The sequence below is a fragment of the Semicossyphus pulcher genome, unplaced genomic scaffold, assembly GCF_022749685.1.
Source record: "Semicossyphus pulcher isolate SPU_LCO1_2020_fin unplaced genomic scaffold, fSemPul1.0.p SCAF_9, whole genome shotgun sequence".
Classification (NCBI taxonomy): Eukaryota; Metazoa; Chordata; class Actinopteri; order Labriformes; family Labridae; genus Semicossyphus; species Semicossyphus pulcher.
Window position 1 is genome coordinate 20,441,620 of NW_027211770.1, and position 20,885 is coordinate 20,462,504.

The 20,885-nt window shown below is 42.7% G+C and overlaps 1 protein-coding gene across 1 annotated transcript; it reads right to left on the minus strand.

Moving 5' to 3' along the window:
* Positions 1–297: 297 nt before the first annotated feature.
* On the minus strand, positions 298–20,672 carry pitpnc1b (phosphatidylinositol transfer protein cytoplasmic 1b). Its single transcript, XM_069657049.1, has 10 exons — positions 20,043–20,672; positions 12,983–13,131; positions 10,540–10,628; positions 10,301–10,308; positions 10,094–10,165; positions 6,872–6,964; positions 5,091–5,246; positions 3,552–3,615; positions 3,282–3,368; positions 298–1,800 (listed from the first exon to the last, which is right to left on the minus strand). The coding sequence occupies exons 1-10, from the start codon at positions 20,088–20,090 to the stop codon at positions 1,640–1,642; spliced, it is 927 nt and encodes a 308-aa protein (XP_069513150.1). The 5' UTR covers positions 20,091–20,672; the 3' UTR covers positions 298–1,639.
* Positions 20,673–20,885: the final 213 nt, after the last annotated feature.

Genomic DNA, 20,885 nt, shown 5'->3' on the forward strand with positions numbered 1-20,885 from the left:
GTTAAACATTCATTATTCTGCTCTGTTGTCTCGCAGAGAGCGAGAGAGAGAGAGAGAGAGAAAAAAAAGCTCAGAGCTACATGTGGACCAAGCGGCTGCCTCTCTTTATGTCCACTGCTGCTGGAGCCGGCTCCACGAGGCACACAAGTGTGAAATTGGTGAGTAGATTACATGTGAGCGCTGTGATGTGCCAGCAGCTGGTCCATCTTTACAGGTCAATACTGATCAAGCGCTGCTGATAATGTGTGCAGTGAGTCCATTTTTTGGCTTATCAGGGGAGATTTAAAGACACTGGTGAATCTTCTCACTTATATTTATTGATAAAAATCAGTTACAAAAGACTTTACAGTGTTATTTCTACATATTGATTAGTTTATATACTTCATTCAAACTGTTTTACACATAAGGCAACAGGAAACTGTATGATGTCATCGTTGCTTTTGTTCATCCCTGATGATGAGAACCTACTCTCCTCTGTATGCTTATAAAAAATAGTCTGATAAATGCTCACAACATTGACTTATAATTGAAGTTTATCCCCGGCTTGACCCATTTGCAGCTCTCAGCTAAGCGATCAAGGAACCAATACAACGCCTCGCTGCCCTCTGTCAATACACCAGGTCTGACCTATTGGCTGAGGTGGAGAGGGGAGCCGATCCATAGCATTGACAGCCTCCATCGTTCTCCTCCGCTTTCTCATTAGATCCACTCTATTAAACTCCTTATGCATCTGTCTGTAGGCTGCTGGCTGGGGGCTGAGAAACAATCGAGAGCCCTGCTGGTGGTCGCTGAGCTCCTCCGCGGCAGAGGAGCCGAGAGACAGCACCGAAATGCACTGCGTGTGCAGGCTTCTGAGGACACTGGCAAGATTTTCAAAGGCAACAGTAGAAATGTCTTCGAGGGCAGAGAGCGTTTGGTGTTTGTGCAGCTTTAACGTGTGCGGAAACTACATGTGCGCGAGAACAGACAGATATTTTGCGGTAGATTGATGGACATTTTGGTGGATTCACTTATTCGCTCTGCTGGAGAGTTTGATTACAAGATAAATACTGCTTTTATATAAAAATACAGCCAGTTAGCTTAGCTTAGCTTAGCACAAAGACAGGGGGAAACAGCTAGCCTGAACTTACCTATGAGAACATCCAAGAATCATTTATTAACATTTATCTCACTTGTTTAACATGCACAAAAATCAAAGTGTAAAAACAATTCAGTTATATAATACTATATATATTTTTAGGACATTAAACCCTGTCAAACCTTTTATGTACTTATTGTTTTGTAGAAATTAATCACACACTTGTTAATACAGGATCTATAGAGTGATTAGACTTTGTTAGCTCTGCACAGAGCCAAGCTAGCTGCTCCCTGTTTCCAGGCTTTATGCTAAGCTAAGCTTAGCTAACCTGCTGCTTAACAGGTATGATATGGAAGTCGGAATGATGTTCTTATCCGACTCTCTCCGAGAAAGTGAACAAGAACTTTCCCCAAAAATATCAAATGTTGAATGATATCACTGTCTGCATGTGTTGTGTGCTGATGTCTGAGAAGAAACCCACACGACGCTGGTGTCTGAGTGTGTGCACTGTACAGTATACAGTATGTGTGTGTGTGTGTGTGTGTGTGTGAGTTTGAGGCGTCATTCAGGGGTCGAGTTGAGGCGAAGGGGACTCTTTGGCCCAGAGGAGGCAGCAGGGTCAGACATGGCCTCACATGTCGTCACTCCCATCTTCTTCAGGGAACGCTCGTCTGTCACCGAGATGGAGCGAGAAAACACAGGACGAGGGGCAGCCGATGGGCCTGAAATAGATAGATAGATAGATAGATAGATAGATTTATATATATATTTTTATCCACAGTTTCTTTCTGTTTGCCTTGACAACACGAATGCATCCCACATGTCACGCTAATAAAGCAAATTGAAATTGAACTTGAGCGACTGAGAGATGAAAGAAAGACAGAATGAATGAGATACACACGACTTGAAAGGACCGACAAGTAAAAGATAAAAGAAGAAGAAAAGCCGAAGAGGCCTGAGAGGAACAGAGGCAGGACTGCGTTTGAGTTTTCAATTTATGTAAGTATACTTAAGATCTGTGGCGCACGCTTAGATGCACATTATCTAAATCCTTTATTGGTATTCACCTCACACAGCCGACTTTTTTATTAGCCTCTCTACAGTAAATGACATCCATTTACTTTTATTACAGCTGATGAATGAAATGAATGAAAACTATATTGGGTGCTGTGCAGAGTTAAAGCAGTAGCAGTGCTTGGCCTGTAGGGGGTCACGGCGGTGCAGCGAGCTGCAGCAGGTTGAGCAATGACTGCAGATTTGTTGCAGCTTGATATCTCTCATCATCGCACACAGAGGGAGAGAGAGAGAGAGAGCGAGCAGCAGCAAAACGCTACAGGCCATATTGGGAATTCTACCTTTGATATCTCTCCCATCCAGCTGAGGTTCACCAGACCGACCAGCAGGGGGCATGGTGACCACGCACACACACACAAACGCACACAACACACACACGTACAACACATATGCCCAGACACAGACCCCCACCAGGGCTGACATTTGCAGCTAAGTGCTGCAATGGCTGGTTATTTATGTTGAGAGGGATGGTGATGGGGAGAGTTCAGCAGGTGGCTGCATTACACTGTTTATCAGAGCGACGCAGTGGCATTATCACTTCATGAGCCAGCCTGCACTCCTCCCTCCCCCCCCTACATCTGTCTTACTGTCGTCCTTTTCTGGGCTCACACCCTCTGTCTCTCCCTCCTCGCTGCTTCTTGTGTAGTGAAATGTCTCATGACTGCTCTTCTCTCTCCCCCCACAGATGAACACCAGCCATCTGGGTACTTGTAGGGCACCGCTAAGGCACTAGTGGTGCAAGCAGCCTCTGTTGGAGTTAGCATTAGCGAGTTATTCGTTCAAAGTATTCTGCAGTCCGTGGACAGCAACGGGTAACATAGAAGGCTCAGTAAATCTGCTCAGATATACTTTACATTGCTAATGATATGAGGAGTGTGAATTAAGAGCCTCTCTGTGCCTCTCCTGCTGCTGATTAATACACTGAAATTAAATGCAAGAATAATTACAGTGTAGCACAAATATACATTTCAAACTTACTGCCCTGCTCACCTCCATCTCTCTACCTTCACTGCTCTCTCATCCAGCTGTATTCCCTCATCTCTCCCCCCTCACTCCCCCCACCGTCTGCCTCCCCCTCCCGTCCTCTGTGGTATTTCAGTACAGTGCAGGTCAGGAGCTGCAGCCTCACCTGTGTTGTTCTGGCTGGATTTGACTTTGCTGTTGGTCTTCTCTTGCATCGCCTGTTCGTACTCTCTCACCTCCTCCAAGCTGAGCCCTGTGGGGAGGGAAAAGTACACACGCGCAGACACACACACACACACACACACACACACGACATCAGAACACAGTGTGACATATGAATTTTCTTTTACAGGATGTATAGTGAGGGTACAGTCTTATTTAGACATTGTTCTGAAGGTTTAATCTTTGCTGCGTAAAATGTTTCAATGTGACCCACCGTGCCATTCGTCGATCCACGCCACTGCTTGCCTGTGGCCAATCAGAAGAATGTCCTGGATGTTCTGGAAAAACACCAGAAACAAAAACCATGGCAGGGGGGGAAAAAATGTAAACAGACATGATTTATAGTGCTGTGAATTTAAAGTATGCAGCTGTGTGCGTGTAGGTGGGTGTGTGTGAAATGCGACATTCAGTATTAAGTTACAGGATGTCATTGTCAAAATAATGGATGTATGTTTATGTAATTACTTTAAACTAATGACGCTACAGTTAAGATAAGTGCAGACGTTCCTCAGCACTGTTATTTACGTAGTTAAAAACCAACGCAGCTTTCCTGTAACTGTTGTAACCATAGGCACCTGAGCAGTGGAGCAAGTGGAGCAAACGCATCCCCATTATTCACTTAGTTTTGTCTTTTTAACAGTTAACTTATCATCGTACAGTCCCCACAGTCAGGTCATTATATTTAAGCACCCTATATCAATGACAAAAACACGCTTGCTTTAGCTGTCAATCACAGTCTGTCGATCCACACAGGAGTCTGACTGACAAAGGTGAGACACGTTTAGCTTCACTGTGATGAAAACAGAACACAGGAAAAGTTAGGCTAGCGTATGTTGAATGAACTTGCTTGGTACACTGACTCCAGCCAAACTTTAAATTTACTAAAAGAAGGATTTTACTGTCGCCGAAGTGCCAAACCGATTTGCTGGTAAACGTTAGCTAAACTTTACCAGCCCGGCCACCTCACGTTAGCTTGCTGGTCCAGTATAACAGACCTGCATAGCCGGAGAGCCCCCGCAAACCCACCGCTTAGGCGATGTTTCTCTGCTGCTCTCGACTGTGGAGATGAAGAAGCCGAATTAAGAGTCAGCTCTGTTAAGTGTAACATGGTTATTTATATTTGGCCTTATAGCCCTTTTGATTGTATTATTTGGGATGTAGTAGAGGAGAGTAAACGCAAATAATCTAACTAATCTAGAATAGTGCCGGTGGCTGATTCTTGACTTAATCCAGGAGGTTAGGTGGGGTAGAAATGCAACTATGCATCTTTCCAAGTTTGCTCCCCCATTTTGAAAGATAACCAGGCGCCCATGGTTGTCACTTTGGTGCACCATAACAACAGAGGCCCTCTGACTGCTCTGTGATGTAAAACAATACAGTAACTTTAAATCGGACCTAATAGTGGATCCCATAAAACTCAGTGCAGAGGGCCTTCGAGGCTAACAGCCTTCTTGGCACTGATCTTTGTAATTATACTAATGTCTAAAAATAATGTGCTTATGATTTATTTGTGTCAAAATTCAACACATTTCACATTCAAATTACTGAGGACCATCATCTTGCCGACCTACAAAGTTAAAGACTCCAACATGCAGACTGAATGTTTGAAAGCAGCAGAGCACTTAATCATTTTCAATTAGCTGTAAATTCAATTGTTTCCTCCTCGCAGGAAACCTTTAAGGGCTCCTAACATTAATAACAGATCATATCTTCATCCAACCTTCTTTATGTTAGGGATAAAGCTGCTTCTCACTCTGTGTATGAACTCCTCGGTCCTGGTCTGGAAGCCATACACCTCGAAGCTGCACTGCACCCTCTTATAGGAGCACATAATGGGCTGGTGGTCGTCTCTCCAGCCTTCCTCCAGAGGCCCCCGGCCAGTTTTACTCGACTGCCAGCGACTCAGGTCCTGCACAGAGCAAACAGTGGGTCCATACTTTATTTGCTGAGTCTGCAGAAACTTTGGTCCTGTGAGGCATCTTCAGGAAGGAACTATGGATGTTTACAGTATCTGTGTACTTCAAGCGCGTGTGTGTTTAAGTGTGGGGATATGTGTGGAGGTGCAAGCAGATAGTTGCTCAACACAGCCCCATAAGAGGAAAGTGTGATAACACGCATTATGCATCTGTGACCAAAGGATGATTGGAAAGTGTTTGTGTTTGTGGGTTTATGTTCTCACCGTGTCACTTAATCTCACAGATTGGTGTGTTTGTGGTTTATGCGTGTGTGTGTGCATGCATACGTGTTTGTGTGTCTCCGTTGATGTGCACTTGTCTGTGTTTTCCTGTGTCTGGCCTGTGAATTGACCTTTATCTCTAAGGACTTGAAGGGAGTAAAAGGGTGTAAAATGTTGGCGCGGAGAGAATAAACCTAGGCAGATTTAAAAGAGGTGTGTGGGTGTGTTACTGATTCATGCTCTTTTCAGCAGCCGAACACAAGCCAGGAAAGCAAAGTGAAAGATGGCTCTTATGCACTCATACATCATCATGTGTGTCCTGATCACATATATGAATTATGAACCATTATTTTAAAGCTTCTGTGAGGAACATTTGTTTTTTGTTGATTTTGGCGCCCCCTGTGGACAAAATCGTAGCTTTATCTCTTTGCTGATTTTATCCTTCAGTCTGTTTCATGACCAGCGAAAAACTCCTCACAGGCGCTTTAATTTTACATTTCTGAAATATAGTACACTTGTTAGATTAAAAAATAGTGATCCCCAAAGTGTGGGACGGGGCCCGCTAATGGGCCTTGAAGTTACTGCAGGTGGGCCGTGAGATTTCATTTAGTGTACACTATTAGTTACTGTAACAAGCTGATTACTGTAGCCAAATTTCACATACATTTTTTTGTTTTTTGAAATAAATTGGGAAATACTTCTTTTGTTGATCAGAGTTGTGTAATTAAATGCTTGGGTGGGCCATTGAAAATTTTGGACTTAAATTTGGGCCACAGCTTTTTTAAGTTTGGGAATATCTGTATTAGAAGATTAATAACATGCTCATATCTGTTCACTAAATATGGAGCTATGACCAGAAGATGCTAAGCTTAGCTTCACTTAGCATAACGACTTAAAGTATGGGGGGAAACAGCTAGCCTTGCTAACTCAGTAGCTCAGAAAATGGATACTTATATCTTACAAATTAACACTTTATAACTGCTTTGATTTTCCCTCAAGTGAAATCTTAAAATGAGTGGAGGTTTTATGTACCACAGCTTCAGCTAGAGAGAGTTAAAGCAGGTGAAACCAGAACTCTTCTCTTAACAGCACCAGGCTAGTGCTTTTCCCCACTTCCAGTCTTAATGCTAAGCTAGGCTAATGGCCTCCAGACACTAGTGCAAAATTTTAACTGCAGACACGTTTTTTTTCATCATTTTACTCTGACTGTTTTTCCGGAAACTATTCCCTCTCATGTGATCACACAGATTGTCCTATGCTAACAGGCTCAGTGTAGCTAACGCTCTACAATTACTTGTTTGTGCCTGTCTTGACTGCACATGCGCCTGTTTGTGTACTTGTCACAGTACAGTACGTACCTCTGATTCTTTGTAGTGCTTTTCCGGGATGGGGTCACTCAGGATATCCAGGAAACTCACATTCTTTGCCGGGGTCGGCGTGTCCCCAAACACCTACAGCCAAACAGATGGGGGAGGTCATACAGTATAATGAGAGCCGACACACACAGCGAAATACTCTCACACACATACAGTCACTCAGTCAGTGGAGAGCGGGATGAGAGTAGATGAGTAACTGTGTAGAAAACTGAGGTCACACACCATAACACCCCTCACTATATCCCACCCTGAGGCCCTTGGAGCAAATCACAGTGGAGCAAAGAGAGGCGAGTACAGACAGTGCGCGCAGAGGAGGGGGAGATGAGGAGGAAAACAAGGACGTATGGGGGTATTAAAAGAGAAGGGAAGAAAGAAGAGTTATGAGAGCAGAATACTCTTTTCCTTGAGAGAGGATGGAGGGAAGCATGGGAGATTGCACTTTTATCTGACCTTGTTTAAAATGTGCTCTGAAGCTGTGCTCAGGTTGTTCATTTCACAGCTGAAAACTAACAAATAAGAAAAAGCTGCCGTTAGATAACAGCCCGCTACGCTCCCATGGTGCTGTTGGTCTGAGTCTACCTTAAGGTCCTGCTCCCTCTTATGGAAGGTGTTGCACCAGATGCATGCATTGTTTGTGCTCAGGGCATGACGCTCTCATGTTTCCTTGTTTGTTTTGTCTCTTTGTGTTAGTGGTGTTGTTATTCATAAAAAAGACACAGACAGCCTCGACGGTGGTGGAGGCCATATTCAAACCCATTACTTATGTAAAAGAATGAATTATGAAATACTCATTACAAGTTTTCAAAGTGAAAGTCCTGTATTAGAATTGTTAGTTAGTTAGAGCTATGTACTGTACTTGCTGTAGTAATAGTCGGTAGCCAATAAAAGCTTTGTCATAAAAATTGGCCGACATAAACAAATAAAGGCCGGTCCTAAATACAGCCTGAGGGAAAACTAGGGTGGATAAACTCTGGATGGCTTTTGTATTGTGTGCAGGCAAACAAAGCAATAAATTCAAACATTTAATTATGTTATTTTTAGCACTTAATTGTTCTGGATATTAAATAGTTACCATCCATTTTCAGCCACTGTGAAAGATGCCAGGAGCAGAATTTTAGGGCCTGGATAGGTTTTCCACAACTCGTGAGTGCAAGTCTTTCACAATAAAAGCCTTGTTAAGAAATCAAGGGTGCTTGATTGCTAGGGGGCTTTAATTTGATATGAATACAGGAAGTTATGCACCTTGTACTAAAACATGACCCATTATTCTAATCAAACAAAGTGAATTAGAAATAAAGGCTCATCTCCAATACAAGCTTGCTTCAAATAGGTCTGGTACATTCTGCAGCTGAGGTTAATAGAGGTCACGTTAGGAGGAGATACATAAGTCAAACCAGTGAAATGTAGTTTAAGAGTCAGAACTATAAATACATTAGATGGTATTTGATCATTATTTATGAGGCTTTAATGTATATTAGCATTTTATGTTCTTACCTAGTTAAAGTGAAGCAATTTTTAAGATTATTTCTTGAAGTAAAAAATACTTTAAAGTAACAATCTCAAATGTTTTAATTTAAATAAAAGTCTGTTAAGTCTCTATCTATCACCGAATGAGTTAACACAATGGTGATTGACCTATGGTCCACTGATGAAAGCCTTTGCATTTGCAGTGTATCGTATTATAATGGACTGGGTGTCAGAAAAAATCAGAAGCGGCGCCCAGTTAGTGACGCGTTTTCCATCACCCAGCAGTGGTTGGTCTGTCAGAGAGTGTAGGCGGAGCTAAGTGGCTGTACTTCCAGTCTCTGTAAGCATTGAGAGTAAACAGTAATCTACGATGGCTGAACAAACAAAGAAAAGATCGATGACTACAGATACAACTTCCAAAATAAGTGAAAATCCAAAGAAAAAGAAACAAATTGGACGCTCAGATGAAGGCAATCAAGAGTTAGAACCGTGACAAAGGGAGCCAGCCACAGACGTCTAGTTAAATTACATTTACAATTACATTTCTACTTTCGCCCAATAGTTGGACAAAACAAACAGAAAGTTAATTAATTAATTAATCAAAGCTCCTGTGAGGAGTGTTTTGCTGGTCATGAAACAGACTGAATTTAATTCTGATTACTCTATATGACCTACAAAAGCAAACCAGATCATCAGCAGCAAGATTGATAATTTCTATATCGTTATTTTGAGTGCCTGAAACTGCTGCAGGTGTCAGGCAAAGCGATTAACTGCACGCTGCCTTTGTTTACATTTTCCAGGGCAAAAATTTTAAGTGAGTGATACATATGACTGTTAAAGAAAGTTTTTTTGTTAAAAAACACCACTTAAGCCTGTACAGGACAAAATCAGCAAAGCGATAAGAGGTATGGCTTTGCCCACAGGGGGCGCCAAAATCAACACAAACCAAAAGTTCTTCCCAGGAGCTTTAAGTGATCAATAATAGCAAAGAAAACAATTTTTTAACGGCCTAATTGTTTCAGCTCTACTTGTTTTTACAGTTGGGAAGTTTAATCTATAACAAAGCGTAATCATTTTTACGTTTCTCGCATGTTTTGTAGGTAAAACCTAATTTATAAAGTGAATACAAACTAAAATTATTAACAATAAGTATAAAGTCTCCATAAAATGTAGTGCAGAAGAAATATGAAGTTTGAAAAATACCTCAGATTTTACTTTAGTAAAGATAAAAAAGCACTCTGGGCCTTGGAGCTTCCATGATGATGTGCGTAGATCATGCATGAATGTGTGTTTGTTCGGAGTACACTTATGTAACATGTAACCGCCTGACAAGAAACAAGATTCACCAGATTTCCTCCACGAGCTGTCCTCCATATTTTGACATGTCGGTTCTTGTAGCGTGACTCCTTCCTCGATTACACACCACAGACACAAGGGCCAGACACAGTCGCAATTATCTGTGAATCTGTGTGTGTGTGTGTTTATGCATGTTCTCTGTGGATAAAATACAGCATGGCAGGTGTTCTCAAGATTGCTGCATGTGTGGTTAACAGATCTGCCAATACTGCATTCTGTGCACTGCTTATGTTCTTGTGATTGGAACATCAATCGGACGAACATTTCTTTTTGTGCTGCTGAGAAAATTGCCGTTTCTCTCTTTCCTCTTGTCGTTCTCTTCCCCCTCTTGGCTAATCACGTCATCTTTTGCACTTCTCACTAACCTCCCGTCATACTCACGTTGCCGTTATCGCCGTTGTTGTTCTCGAATCTCGTCTCAATGCGGATGCTGAATTTGGGCAGGAATGATACCTGCGGGGTGACAAGAGGTAAAAATGGAGGAAGAGGGGTTGAGGGCGCAGATAGAGAGCAGATTAGATCCACTGATTCTGGAGAAATGAGCTCTGTTGCATTCATGTACAGTAAATGATGTGTGAGAATACTTACTGAGTACTCTGCAGCACCAGGGACGTTCAATATGGAAAGGGAGAAACAGCATTAGTTACTCATACATGCATGAGCACGCAATTACCCTCACACACATACACGCTGCCACAGGGGAATACACGCATACATAATGATAAATATTTGATGGCACTTGGAAAACCAGCTGTTGAAAGTAAATAAGTTTTGTAAAATGCATTGAGGTGGAAGTAACCTGATGTTTAACACAAACAAACGCACACCTGTGATGGTGTACGGGTAGAAGTTCCAGGCCTTCTCCGTCACGTAGAAGAAACGCGGCACGAACGCTTTCGCCCAGGACGGCAGTTTACTGAAAAGCAAAAACAGGAAGGACGGAGAAACGCAGTGAGAGAGTGCGAGAGTAGGAGAGAGGGAGATTATGGAGGCAGACGGAGAGATCCTAAGTGGTTTTTTGTGCCATTTATAGCCAGATTACCTGTAGGCTACTCTCACCACAGCCCTCATTTGTATGACTCACTCCCAATTACACCTGTGTTACTGTAGCTTCTAGGTCACATGTCAGAGCATGATTGAGGGAGAATACATTTTGCACTCACTGTACTTATGTATGTGTGGTATGTGTGTTTGTATGTGTGTGTGTGTTCCACATCTATCTTTACTAATGAGGACCAAATGTCCCACAAGCACAGAAAGATTAGGAAAATCCAGCACGGTGAGAACATTTCTTTACGTCTTCAGGAGTGTATTTGAGGATTAGGCCGTTGGTTTATGCAGCTGATTAGAATAAGAGTTGGGGTTACATTAGGGTAATGAGTGAGGTTAGCTTAGGGTTAGGAAATGAATTTAGAGTTTAAAGACTTTATTTTTCTCTTTCGCTGTAATCACAACTCATTGATTAATGGATTGTCACCCCGAGCACAAAGCAAATAAACACACACTTTTTTTCAGCACACTAACACTGCAGTCGCGCATATCTTTAAATTCCTGCGGTTGAACAATCATTCCAACATTTCAGTTATTACATTTCTCACACTCATTCCTCTTTTTTTAATAATGGAGGATCTTGTGCCGTGTCTGAATCTGGAAAACACAATCCCTTTGCTTCGGCTTGAGGCCAATTTAAAATCATTTGGTTAACTCTATTTTAACTCCCACTAGTAGGATGATAATAAGCAGTATATTAAAACTTAATACATGCTTTATTACAACCTATAATAAAGTTAGATAAAGTAGATAAAAGGGAAATATGATACGTATTAATATTATCAGAATAATAGCTCATAAGAGGAGTCATCTTGTTCACTAATACTTCAAAGCAGTAGGCCGACATTTACAGAAAAAAGCTTTGTTGCAGAGACATGAAGTCAACTCCAGCAGCTGTCCATCTGAGCGTCTGAGCGTGTGCATTACAGGCTGGAAACGGTGACACCTAACTCGACTCCGTCCAAAGGTAACGATACCAGCACCTGTGCTGGACTGTATCTAGATTCTAGATATCTCAGGTTGGAGCACTTACTTCCTGGATTCTCTGCTGGTTGCTTGGCAACTGCTCCAAGCCAACAAATAATATTAGATTAAAAATGATATTCAGCCTTTTGTACAGATTAAACACGGAGCATTAAACATGTTAATTAGTGACTTTTGGAAGTGCAAGTGGGCGGATTTTATTACCCTGCTTTAGAGCCATGCTAGCTCTTATGCAAAGCTAAGCTAACAGCTGCTAGCTACATATTGAAGGTACAGATATAAGTGGCACTGTATGTATCGTCTAATCTTATTTGCAACCAGAAAGTGTAAAGCCTGAAATGGGAAAGTATTCCTTCAATACACAAACATTTCTTTTGTCTTTTTACAACTAATATTCAAAAAACGTTTTCAACAGAGTCGGGGGTTTTACAAGGGAAACCTTAACCTCAAGAAAACCCTACTTTCCTTCCTACAGTTCAAGTTTACACTTTGTTTACTCCTTTTTAAACATGTACTGTTTGTTCGTGGTCAATTTTGCAGTAGAAACTGTTTACTTAAGGTTCACTTTTCATATTTCTATTGTATTTTTGTCATCTATTTTATATTATGTAACGTTTGAAAACAAGACATCAATCAGTTAAATCAATCAAAAATCAAATACATTCATAAAAAAATGCATAAAGTGTTTAAATACAGTTTGAAAAAAAATGCTTTAGATGGTGTTATAGTGTGTTCCTTACCTGGATCTGTAAACTAAGAATAAACTATGAATACTGTCTCTGATGTTCTGTTAGCACACACATCAGAGATATATTCTCCACAGGAGGAGTACCTCAGCCTAAAATATCCCCCTATGCTATAATTAGGATGACGTGGACGTGTTTGTCTCAGCTGGAAGGCGACCACAGCAGTGGCAGGATTTAGTGGATGATGAGCTCGCTGAAAGATAACAGCTCTTCTGTAACCCTGCAGAACAGGCCGCAACGCGCTGCAGGCTGAGGGTACTTGGACTTTGGACGTAGGCATGCTACGCTGCACTGTGGGTTTTTCTCTGTACAAATAGTGTTTTATTACTTGTCAGTCCTGAAACTAAAATCTATAGGACGCAAAGCTTTACCATCATGTAAGTGATCAAAGATCAATCCCAATCAGTTATCAGAATGACGGAGCTGACAACACCAGGATAAGCCACAGTTATGAGTCCATCATTACAGTAGTATCTTTACAGTGTGTTACCTGCTGAGGTAGATCCTCTTCTCGGTCAGCTGTCCCTGTCCGTGCTGCGGGTGAGTATCTGTCTCATTCGTCACCACCTCCACCCCTTCTCCTCCACCGCTCTGCTCACAGCTGTGCTTGCTGATCATATACAGCTGCCCGATCCTGTACTGCAGCCCGACGAGGGGTTAAGGAGGGGTGTTAAGGTTGGTAAGGATGGGGATTGGGCGATGAAAGAGAGAAAGAAAACAAAACTGTGGTGAGAAATCATGAGGCACAAAAATTCATACTTATCCTCAACATGCTAAAGTCACACATTCACAAACACATGGATGGTAAATGGACTGCACTTATACAACGCTTTTCTCGTCTTGTGACCACTCAAAGCTGCTTTTACACTACATGTCACATTCACCCATTCACACTCTGATGGCAGAGTCAATCAGTCATCACAGTGACACACCGTTGGCTATGCCACCGGGAGCAATGTGGGGTTCAGTGTTTTGCCCAAGGACACTTCGACATGTCGACTGACGGAGCTGGGGATCAAACGACCAACCTTCCATTTGAAAGATGGCCGACTCTACCACTGAGTCACAGCCGCCACAACAAAGTGTTGGTTTGGTTTGGTCATGCAAAGGTGAAAACTGAAGTTGTATCTTAAAATAATCATATTTAACTTTTGAAAGAACATAGACTGTATATTAGAAGTGGACATAACCACCAGGATCTCTCCAATCGGTTTGTGCCCACCGTGTTGAAGCCTTGAGTTTGGCATTTTGGCCACTGCAATGTTTGGAATCAGATGTGACCCTATTTGAATGAAAGGAGATGACTTGCTACACCTCTATCATGGCCGATAGGACGCCATGGTGGTGATTTGTCAATCACACAGTACAGTACGCCCTAAAGCAGTGGTTCTCAACTGATCTAGCCTCAGGACCCAGCACCACCTCCTTAATGACAAATCACGACCTGAATTTCTCAACCACTCAAATGTATTTAATAAAAAATGGTGCAGTTTGGACCTGAGACAGCTACCTGACCTGAATTCATTTAATTAGCAGCCTTTCAGAAATAAACTGAAAAAGTGCACCATGAATACAACTCATCAGGTTTCAAGAATGTAACTATAGCTGGGATTACCCAATCAGTGGATACATGGAGTGCGAATAAACTACACCTCTACTGCAAGCTGTCATAGGAAACCCATGTCCTTAAAAATAAAAGCGCAGCAGACTTTTTGACACAACTTTTTTTTTTTCAAGCACACATCCGCGACCCACTAAAAACAGCTATGCGACCCACTTTTGGGTCCCGACCCACAGCTTTAAAACCATGGTCCTAAAGCATTGCCTTCTTTCAGTGGGAGAGTTACTTACAAAACGAACATGCCCTGTTAAAAAAGACTTGAAACTAACAATTGCAACCATAAACTTAATAAGAAAATGTTTACGAAGGTAATAAAGTAAAAGTAATTTTCTCTTAGTCTCCTAATAACACCATTAGACTTATTTTGCAACCAGTGGAGTCGCCCTCTGCTGGCAAATAGAGAGACTGCATGTCACTTTTAAACCCAGAGGCTACCTCGATTAAATCCATACAGTCTATTGAAAGCAGTGATGTGAACAAGTCATCTCTGCTCAAGTCCCAAGTAAGTCTCAAGTCATTTGGTCCAAGTCTCAAGCAAGTCTCAAGTCATTTTTTCAAGTCAAGGCACAGCTTATGTCAAGTCTAGTCAAGTCGAGTCACTTTTTTTCCCCCTAAGTTACAGCACTCTTATCTTTGGTATCCGGTCTTTATAAAGAGAAAAGACAAGGTGTTAGTAGCTCGTCTAATAATGATATTATCGGCCAATTTATATAACCTGTTCCAAAAGTATGACAATGAATTGTATCTGTATCAGACGCAGCCATGATGATGGTCTGGTATGAGACAGCATTGAGGAGTAATAAGTAGTAATGAGTTCGACTGATGAAGCTTCTCTTTGGGGAACAAACAGCAGGCAGCGGGGGTCTTTGATGTTGCCTGTTGCCATAGTGAGGAGTTTGACTGACAGTCATCCAATCTTGAAAATCACATACTGGGGAGCTTTTTGAGTCGTCCAATCACGACTCCCATTTGCGCTGCATACATACTTGATAGTTAGACAGCTAACATTCAAACTTATGAACACACGCAAGTCATCCGAGTCATCATGCCTCAAGTCAAGTCGAGTCTCAAGTCATTTATTTTTTGTCAAGTCATCAAAACAGTGACTCGAGTCGACTCGAGTCCAAGTCACCAAGTCTCAAGTCCACATCTCTGACTGAAAGAACTCACAAGTTTTTCCTCTGACAATTAATTACAATTAAGTTTCAGTTTGTTGCCTTGGCGTGTGTCTTAGCTCATGGAGGCTAATGGTTGCTAATGTTGTTCCTTCTGTCTGTTACACTAAATTAAAGCATTCAGCACCAACCCATGGGCGTATTGTTGCTGTAGCCCGAGGTCAGTGCTCACACAAAGTGATCAAATGTTGACTGAAAACATCAGCTCCATCATATTTGGAAAAGGGATCAATCCTTTGTGGCTCTTCCCAATATTCTCTCCTTTTCTCTCTGTTCAGTGTTTTGGGAAATGTTCCTAATTAAACAGATAATTAAAGCTGCACATATATTAAAGCCCTTTGAGGCAGATTTGTGATTGGATATTAAAGGACTGGTTTAAATTGAAAGACTTTTGACAAGATTTTGCCACAAGGTACTCAGCCACCGAGAGTAAGAAGCTGCTGAGAGTGAAGACAGTGAACTCTCCTTGCAGCAGGTTCAGCAGCAGTTTGTGCTGCTTACTGTATTTGCTCTTCTCTTGCTGTGTATATAGATTTCCCCGAGGTGACCATATCAGACGTCACAACTCATTTTGGCCGGCGTGTGTGAATGCATGGTGTCTAAATTAGGGTGGGAATTTGTGTTTTGCAGCAGCCCCAGTTTGAGCTGGATGCTGATGAGGCGAGATAAATATTTTCTAAAGAGGACGAGGCCTCTGGGCATGGGATGAGCTCAGCCCGACAGACTTGGTTTTCTTTCAAACAATGAACAAATCAGATGCTTCACACAATAGCACTTCATTATTCGCACTGCCTGCCGCTCCCTGACTTTCCTCCGACATTGTTTCTGTGCAGTTTTTATTTACTTTAATTAGAAATCACTTGTTTTCAAGTTATTAAGAAAAAGCTATAAAATAATAGTGTAAACAGCCGAACTGTTCTGCCGTGGCCACCACAATGTAATTCATTCTGTTGGCCTACATTAGCGTGCCAGTAAAGCATTGTTTTAATTAAAAGCAGAAACTGAGAGAGATGAGGAGGGAGAGAGAAAGAGGAGGGCAGATCTCAGTTTTCCATCCTTCACTGTACTCGGCTGACATCAGTGTGACACTCCTCCTTCTTGTTCCAATTACTGTAGAATGTCAACATTCAATATTTACTTATTGGGTATTCATGGGGCTTAATTAATCAAAGCGATGGGTACTTAACCGGCTACAGAGCAGTGAGTCACTCTCACACACAGGTCGTGAATCTTCGCTCTGATCAGAGCGGGAAGTTAAAAAGACGTATCTCTCTTTAAATCACTTTTCTATAGAGTGTTACGGTGAATGGCTGTTGAGTGATGTGTCGAGCAACTCATTCATTGACTCACTTTGGCGTGCTTGTTCCTCCCCCTGTCTTTAAATAAAAAGGCACAGATGAGTTTACAAGCAGCGAGTTTGTCATAAATTCCCGAGCAGCGTAAATATAGCTCATCACTTTGGAGACTCTGCAGATAGTGTCAGTGTGACGGCGACGCGGAATCAAAGACTTTATGATTAAAAGGAAGAAGAGCTCAAAGCAACTGTTGTTTTTAGCAGTGATAAAATGCTAAAAGCAAAGCTTGAGTTTGTTATGTAACCCTGGATGTGTCCGCAGACAACAAAAATAAAACTGTTTGTGCAAAACACAAACAGTTGATTTTGTGCTCGGCACCAAAGGCCTAATCTTTAGCCTCAGTCCCAAATAAAAATCATCACAGATCAAGCTTTTCTGTCGAATTCACTTTAAAGTGCAGAGGGACAGTGCTTAAAAAAGCTTCACAGACTTCCTGTTTAACATCCAAGCAGACAGATTTAATTTTTTTTAGATCGATCAACAGAAAAACAAGGGCCTGCTCTGAGCACATCTTAAAATACAAAGTTATTATAACTTCGGTTCAGGAGAGGACCACACCTCCCTCGCTAACTCCATCACCAGTGTCTCGTTAGCTCTCACACCTGTGCCTCTCTGATGCAATTACCTGTGCGTACACATATAAGCCTGTCTAAACCTTTCTCTCCTGTTTGTCTCAGTTCTCCAAACCCTCCCACCCGAACCCCATTCCTCTTCTCTCTCCTCTCTCAACACGGGAACCACTGGGGGATGCTGAATCAGAGACGTGCCCCCACCTCGAGCCCCAGGTTCCTGATGGCTCCAGCTGACTCGACCCCATTCGACCTCCTTCTCATCCCATCCAACCTCCTTTAGCATATTCCAAATAAACTACTTTAATACCGTAACAATGGTGTGGTCGTGTCACTGAAATTACAGTTGCAGCACCAGTCATAATATATGGGTCCCAACATGCATTCTGTTATGTACAGATATTTTCAGATTCTCTGAAACACCAATCCAGTGTATTTAGGCATTTTAATATAATTAAAATGTATCTCGAGAGTTACGTTGAAATATGGAATGGAATTCTAACACACGACTAAAGCAGGAGCTGGTAGTCAGAGTCATCCATCAGGTTTGTTTTGATGCACTTTAATGACCTGACGTAGCTGTTGGGTCCATGTGATTGTTATTAACTAGTTAGTTCAGTTAGTGCTAAGACTGAAAGCTCAGAGCACTCGGGGATTTTAAGTGTTAACACTGCTCACACAAGCTTTAATCACCAGTAGAAGGAGTTCTACTAAGCCCAGGTTTGGGGTGGACCCAATCTCGGCTCCCATCGGCTAACCTGACGACGATGTAGCCTCTGGGCAGAACGGTGAACACGCCGATCGAGTAGCCAGCAGTGAGCGATAAATGACTTCAGTCAAGACTTCCTTTTCCACGTGCTGCATTGTTTACAGAAAAATACACTTTTTTTCTTGTGATTGACTTCAATTAACGGGTCTTTTCTTTGCCGATATTTCAACTTCATGATGCAGATTTGCAAAAAGTAAAAATGAAGCTTTGTCAGGTCTGTCCTCAAGAGGAGAAGAACACTACTTTTAAAATGCTCGTATGTTGAACGGAGGTCGGATCGATCATTTATGATGCATTTGAGGAAGTCGGGAAATCTAAATGCTCAACGGCTTTCCTGACAAACACATCAGGGAATTTGAAGTTGAATTTTAAATCTAGAACAGATTGTTAGCTGTTAGCATGCAGATGTCTGTTAATAGAGATGGATAAGAAGCTAAACTGTTGTCAGATGACGCTGATGGGAGCCGGGATGTCATTCTCCACACAGACTGTTTTTCCATTGGTCAATATTTCTCGGACTACAAGCGTAGTAAAAAACGGAAACCAGGACACTTGCCATCGCTAAAAGCCACGTCCCCAACATTTCTATGTAGAGCCATGGGATGAGAACCAGAGCCAAGAGAGTGGACAACGTAACCACACTCAGCAGCCTCTCAGTGAACACAGCAGAGCGAGCCTGGTGGAGGCCAGTTTGACAACAGGCACCAAGGTGTTCACAGAGGCTCCGACCCAGACTGTGACTCCAGGGATGATGAAGACAGCTGGGTTACGGATCGGCCTGCTCCAAGTTAACAGGAGTGAAACCTAACAGGATACTGTTAACATCCTCAACACTTAACACCTTCATGAGCTCTAAGCACACTTAAACATCAATCTTTGACATTGTAAAGGAGTGCATCAACAATGAACCACACCCCCCACTTCCTGTTTGAGAAAGAAGTGTAACTGACAAACTGTTAGAAACACAGCCTGGAGCTGTGCTTTCAATATCCCGAAGCAGTCAGAAGCAGGAAAACATGAAATACTCTACGGGCACTGTGACGTCACAGGTTGGATCATTTGATAAGCACATTCGGCAGCCTCTGCACAAAGAGTCTTGAACTGTGTCCTCCACACAGAAATGTGTGATCACCTGAACTCCAGCCATCACCCGCCCGCTTTTCCCACAACATATAATACAATAATTGACTTTCCTTTACACAGCCGGGCTGTATTGTGTTACAGAAGTACTACTAGATATTTTACACCTGAAAGTCAACACTATTCAACAGCACTGTTTGCTTTAGAAACGAAGCGAGGTTGGGACATTGTTAATGGCCTGCACTGAGGTAAGAGCCATGATTTGATTTGGCCTTTAATAAGCTGCACTTAAACTTACATTACATTCAGGGGAAAGAGGATTTGCTGCAAGCTCAAGTTTCTGTCTGCTGCGTACTGATACTGTAAATCCTATTTTGGACTGCTATTTGTCACTGTCATTGTTGCGGTAACAGGTAGAATCGAAGAGGAGGGGGGTTGGTACAGGAGGTGATGAGGACATTCCTTTTGAAGGGCACTTTGGTGCATATCTCCCTCGTCCGCCCCCCTCTCCTCTCCAGCTGGATCTCCTTTCTTTAGAAGCCTGCAGGCCAAACGCCTTTGTTTGAGGTTAGGTCCTGCAAAGCCGTAACCAGTCCGACTAGTTTTGCTGGGAGTGCTAACGCAAGCGAGGGAAGCGGACAAGCAGACAGATGGGGGATTCATTTAGACACAACAGCACACACACACACACACACACACACGTGCTACTATGCTGCTGCTGGTGGCCAGGTGTTGTGCGTTGGCTCCGTCGGATCGGCCTGAGCTCGCCGGTGCAGAAAATTCCTCGCTGCCCGGCGTGCCAGAGCTCCCGCAGAGCCGCCGCGGGAGGTCTGTGTGCTCTGTTGGCACTTTTCTTATCAGCACATTAACACTTTCAAGATTACAAGTCGAAAGCTTTCACATTTTAAACAAAACCTTTTGTGATTTGGATTGTGTGTGTGTGTGTGTGTGTGTGTGTGCGCGAGAAAGACAAACACTTACCTCATCCACAGTCAGTGGCATACATATGCGGTACTCTTTCATCAACATGGTGCAGTTACACAGAGGACTGTCTTTATGAACTGTGTCAGTGTTTGGGTCTTCCTATCTCAGCTGTCTACATTGCATTGTAGACGGGCTCAGGCAGGCTACACTACTGCTGGACCGCAGTGACCTCCTTTCTGACGCTCCTCTTCCTTTGTTTTGCTGATGTCAGTAATCCATGCAGTTAAGTCCAGTCCTCTCTGTCAATGAGTGTGTGCTGTTTTCTTACTTTCCTCCCCTCTCTCTCTCTCGTCTCTCCTTTATTTGTTTCTCTTCCTCAATTAATCTCCGCTTGCACGTCTCTGCCTCCTTTTCCTGTAACTTCTGCTTTCTCCTCTCCTGCCTTCCTCCTCTGCCCTCTCTGCTTGCTGTTTTTCTCAGACTTAGTTTCTGTTTGCTTTTCTTTCACCGCAGTGAGAAAGTAGTAATTAGCCGTGAGGTAAGCTTTGAAGCCCAACCAACTCTACCTGTTCCTTCCCTTCTCTGCACCCTGTTTGCTTTGTTTGATTCCTTCCTCGGACTCCTCATGTGTAACCCTTGCTCCTCCCTCTCCCCTCAGCCGCCCTCCGCTGCTTTCAGTTCCTCACAAATTCCTTCGTCTGTTCCCTTCTTATCTGCTTTTTTCTCTCCCTCCCATAGTATCCACTCCCCGCCCACTGTACTTTACTACCTCCTCACCTGTGTCACCCCCCTCCTTCCTCCCTCCCTCCCTCTGATCTTTATCTGCTCTTTCTTCTCTGTCGCCGGTCCTGTTTTCAACAACAACACGCTCTATCATCTTTCTATATCTGGCAACATTAA

What these genes read in the sequence shown, in the direction of transcription:
- pitpnc1b (XM_069657049.1), bottom strand. Translation starts at nt 20,090, where the DNA reads ATGTTGATGAAAGAGTACCGCATATGTATGCCACTGACTGTGGATGAG. An exon ending in ACAACGGCGATAACGGCAAC is followed by an intron (nt 6,965 to 10,093) that starts GTGAGTATGACG and finishes GTTTGGCTGTAG; the next exon opens with GTGTTTGGGGACACGCCGAC. An exon ending in ATCCAGCCAGAACAACACAG is followed by an intron (nt 1,801 to 3,281) that starts GTGAGGCTGCAG and finishes TATCTATTTCAG; the next exon opens with GCCCATCGGCTGCCCCTCGT.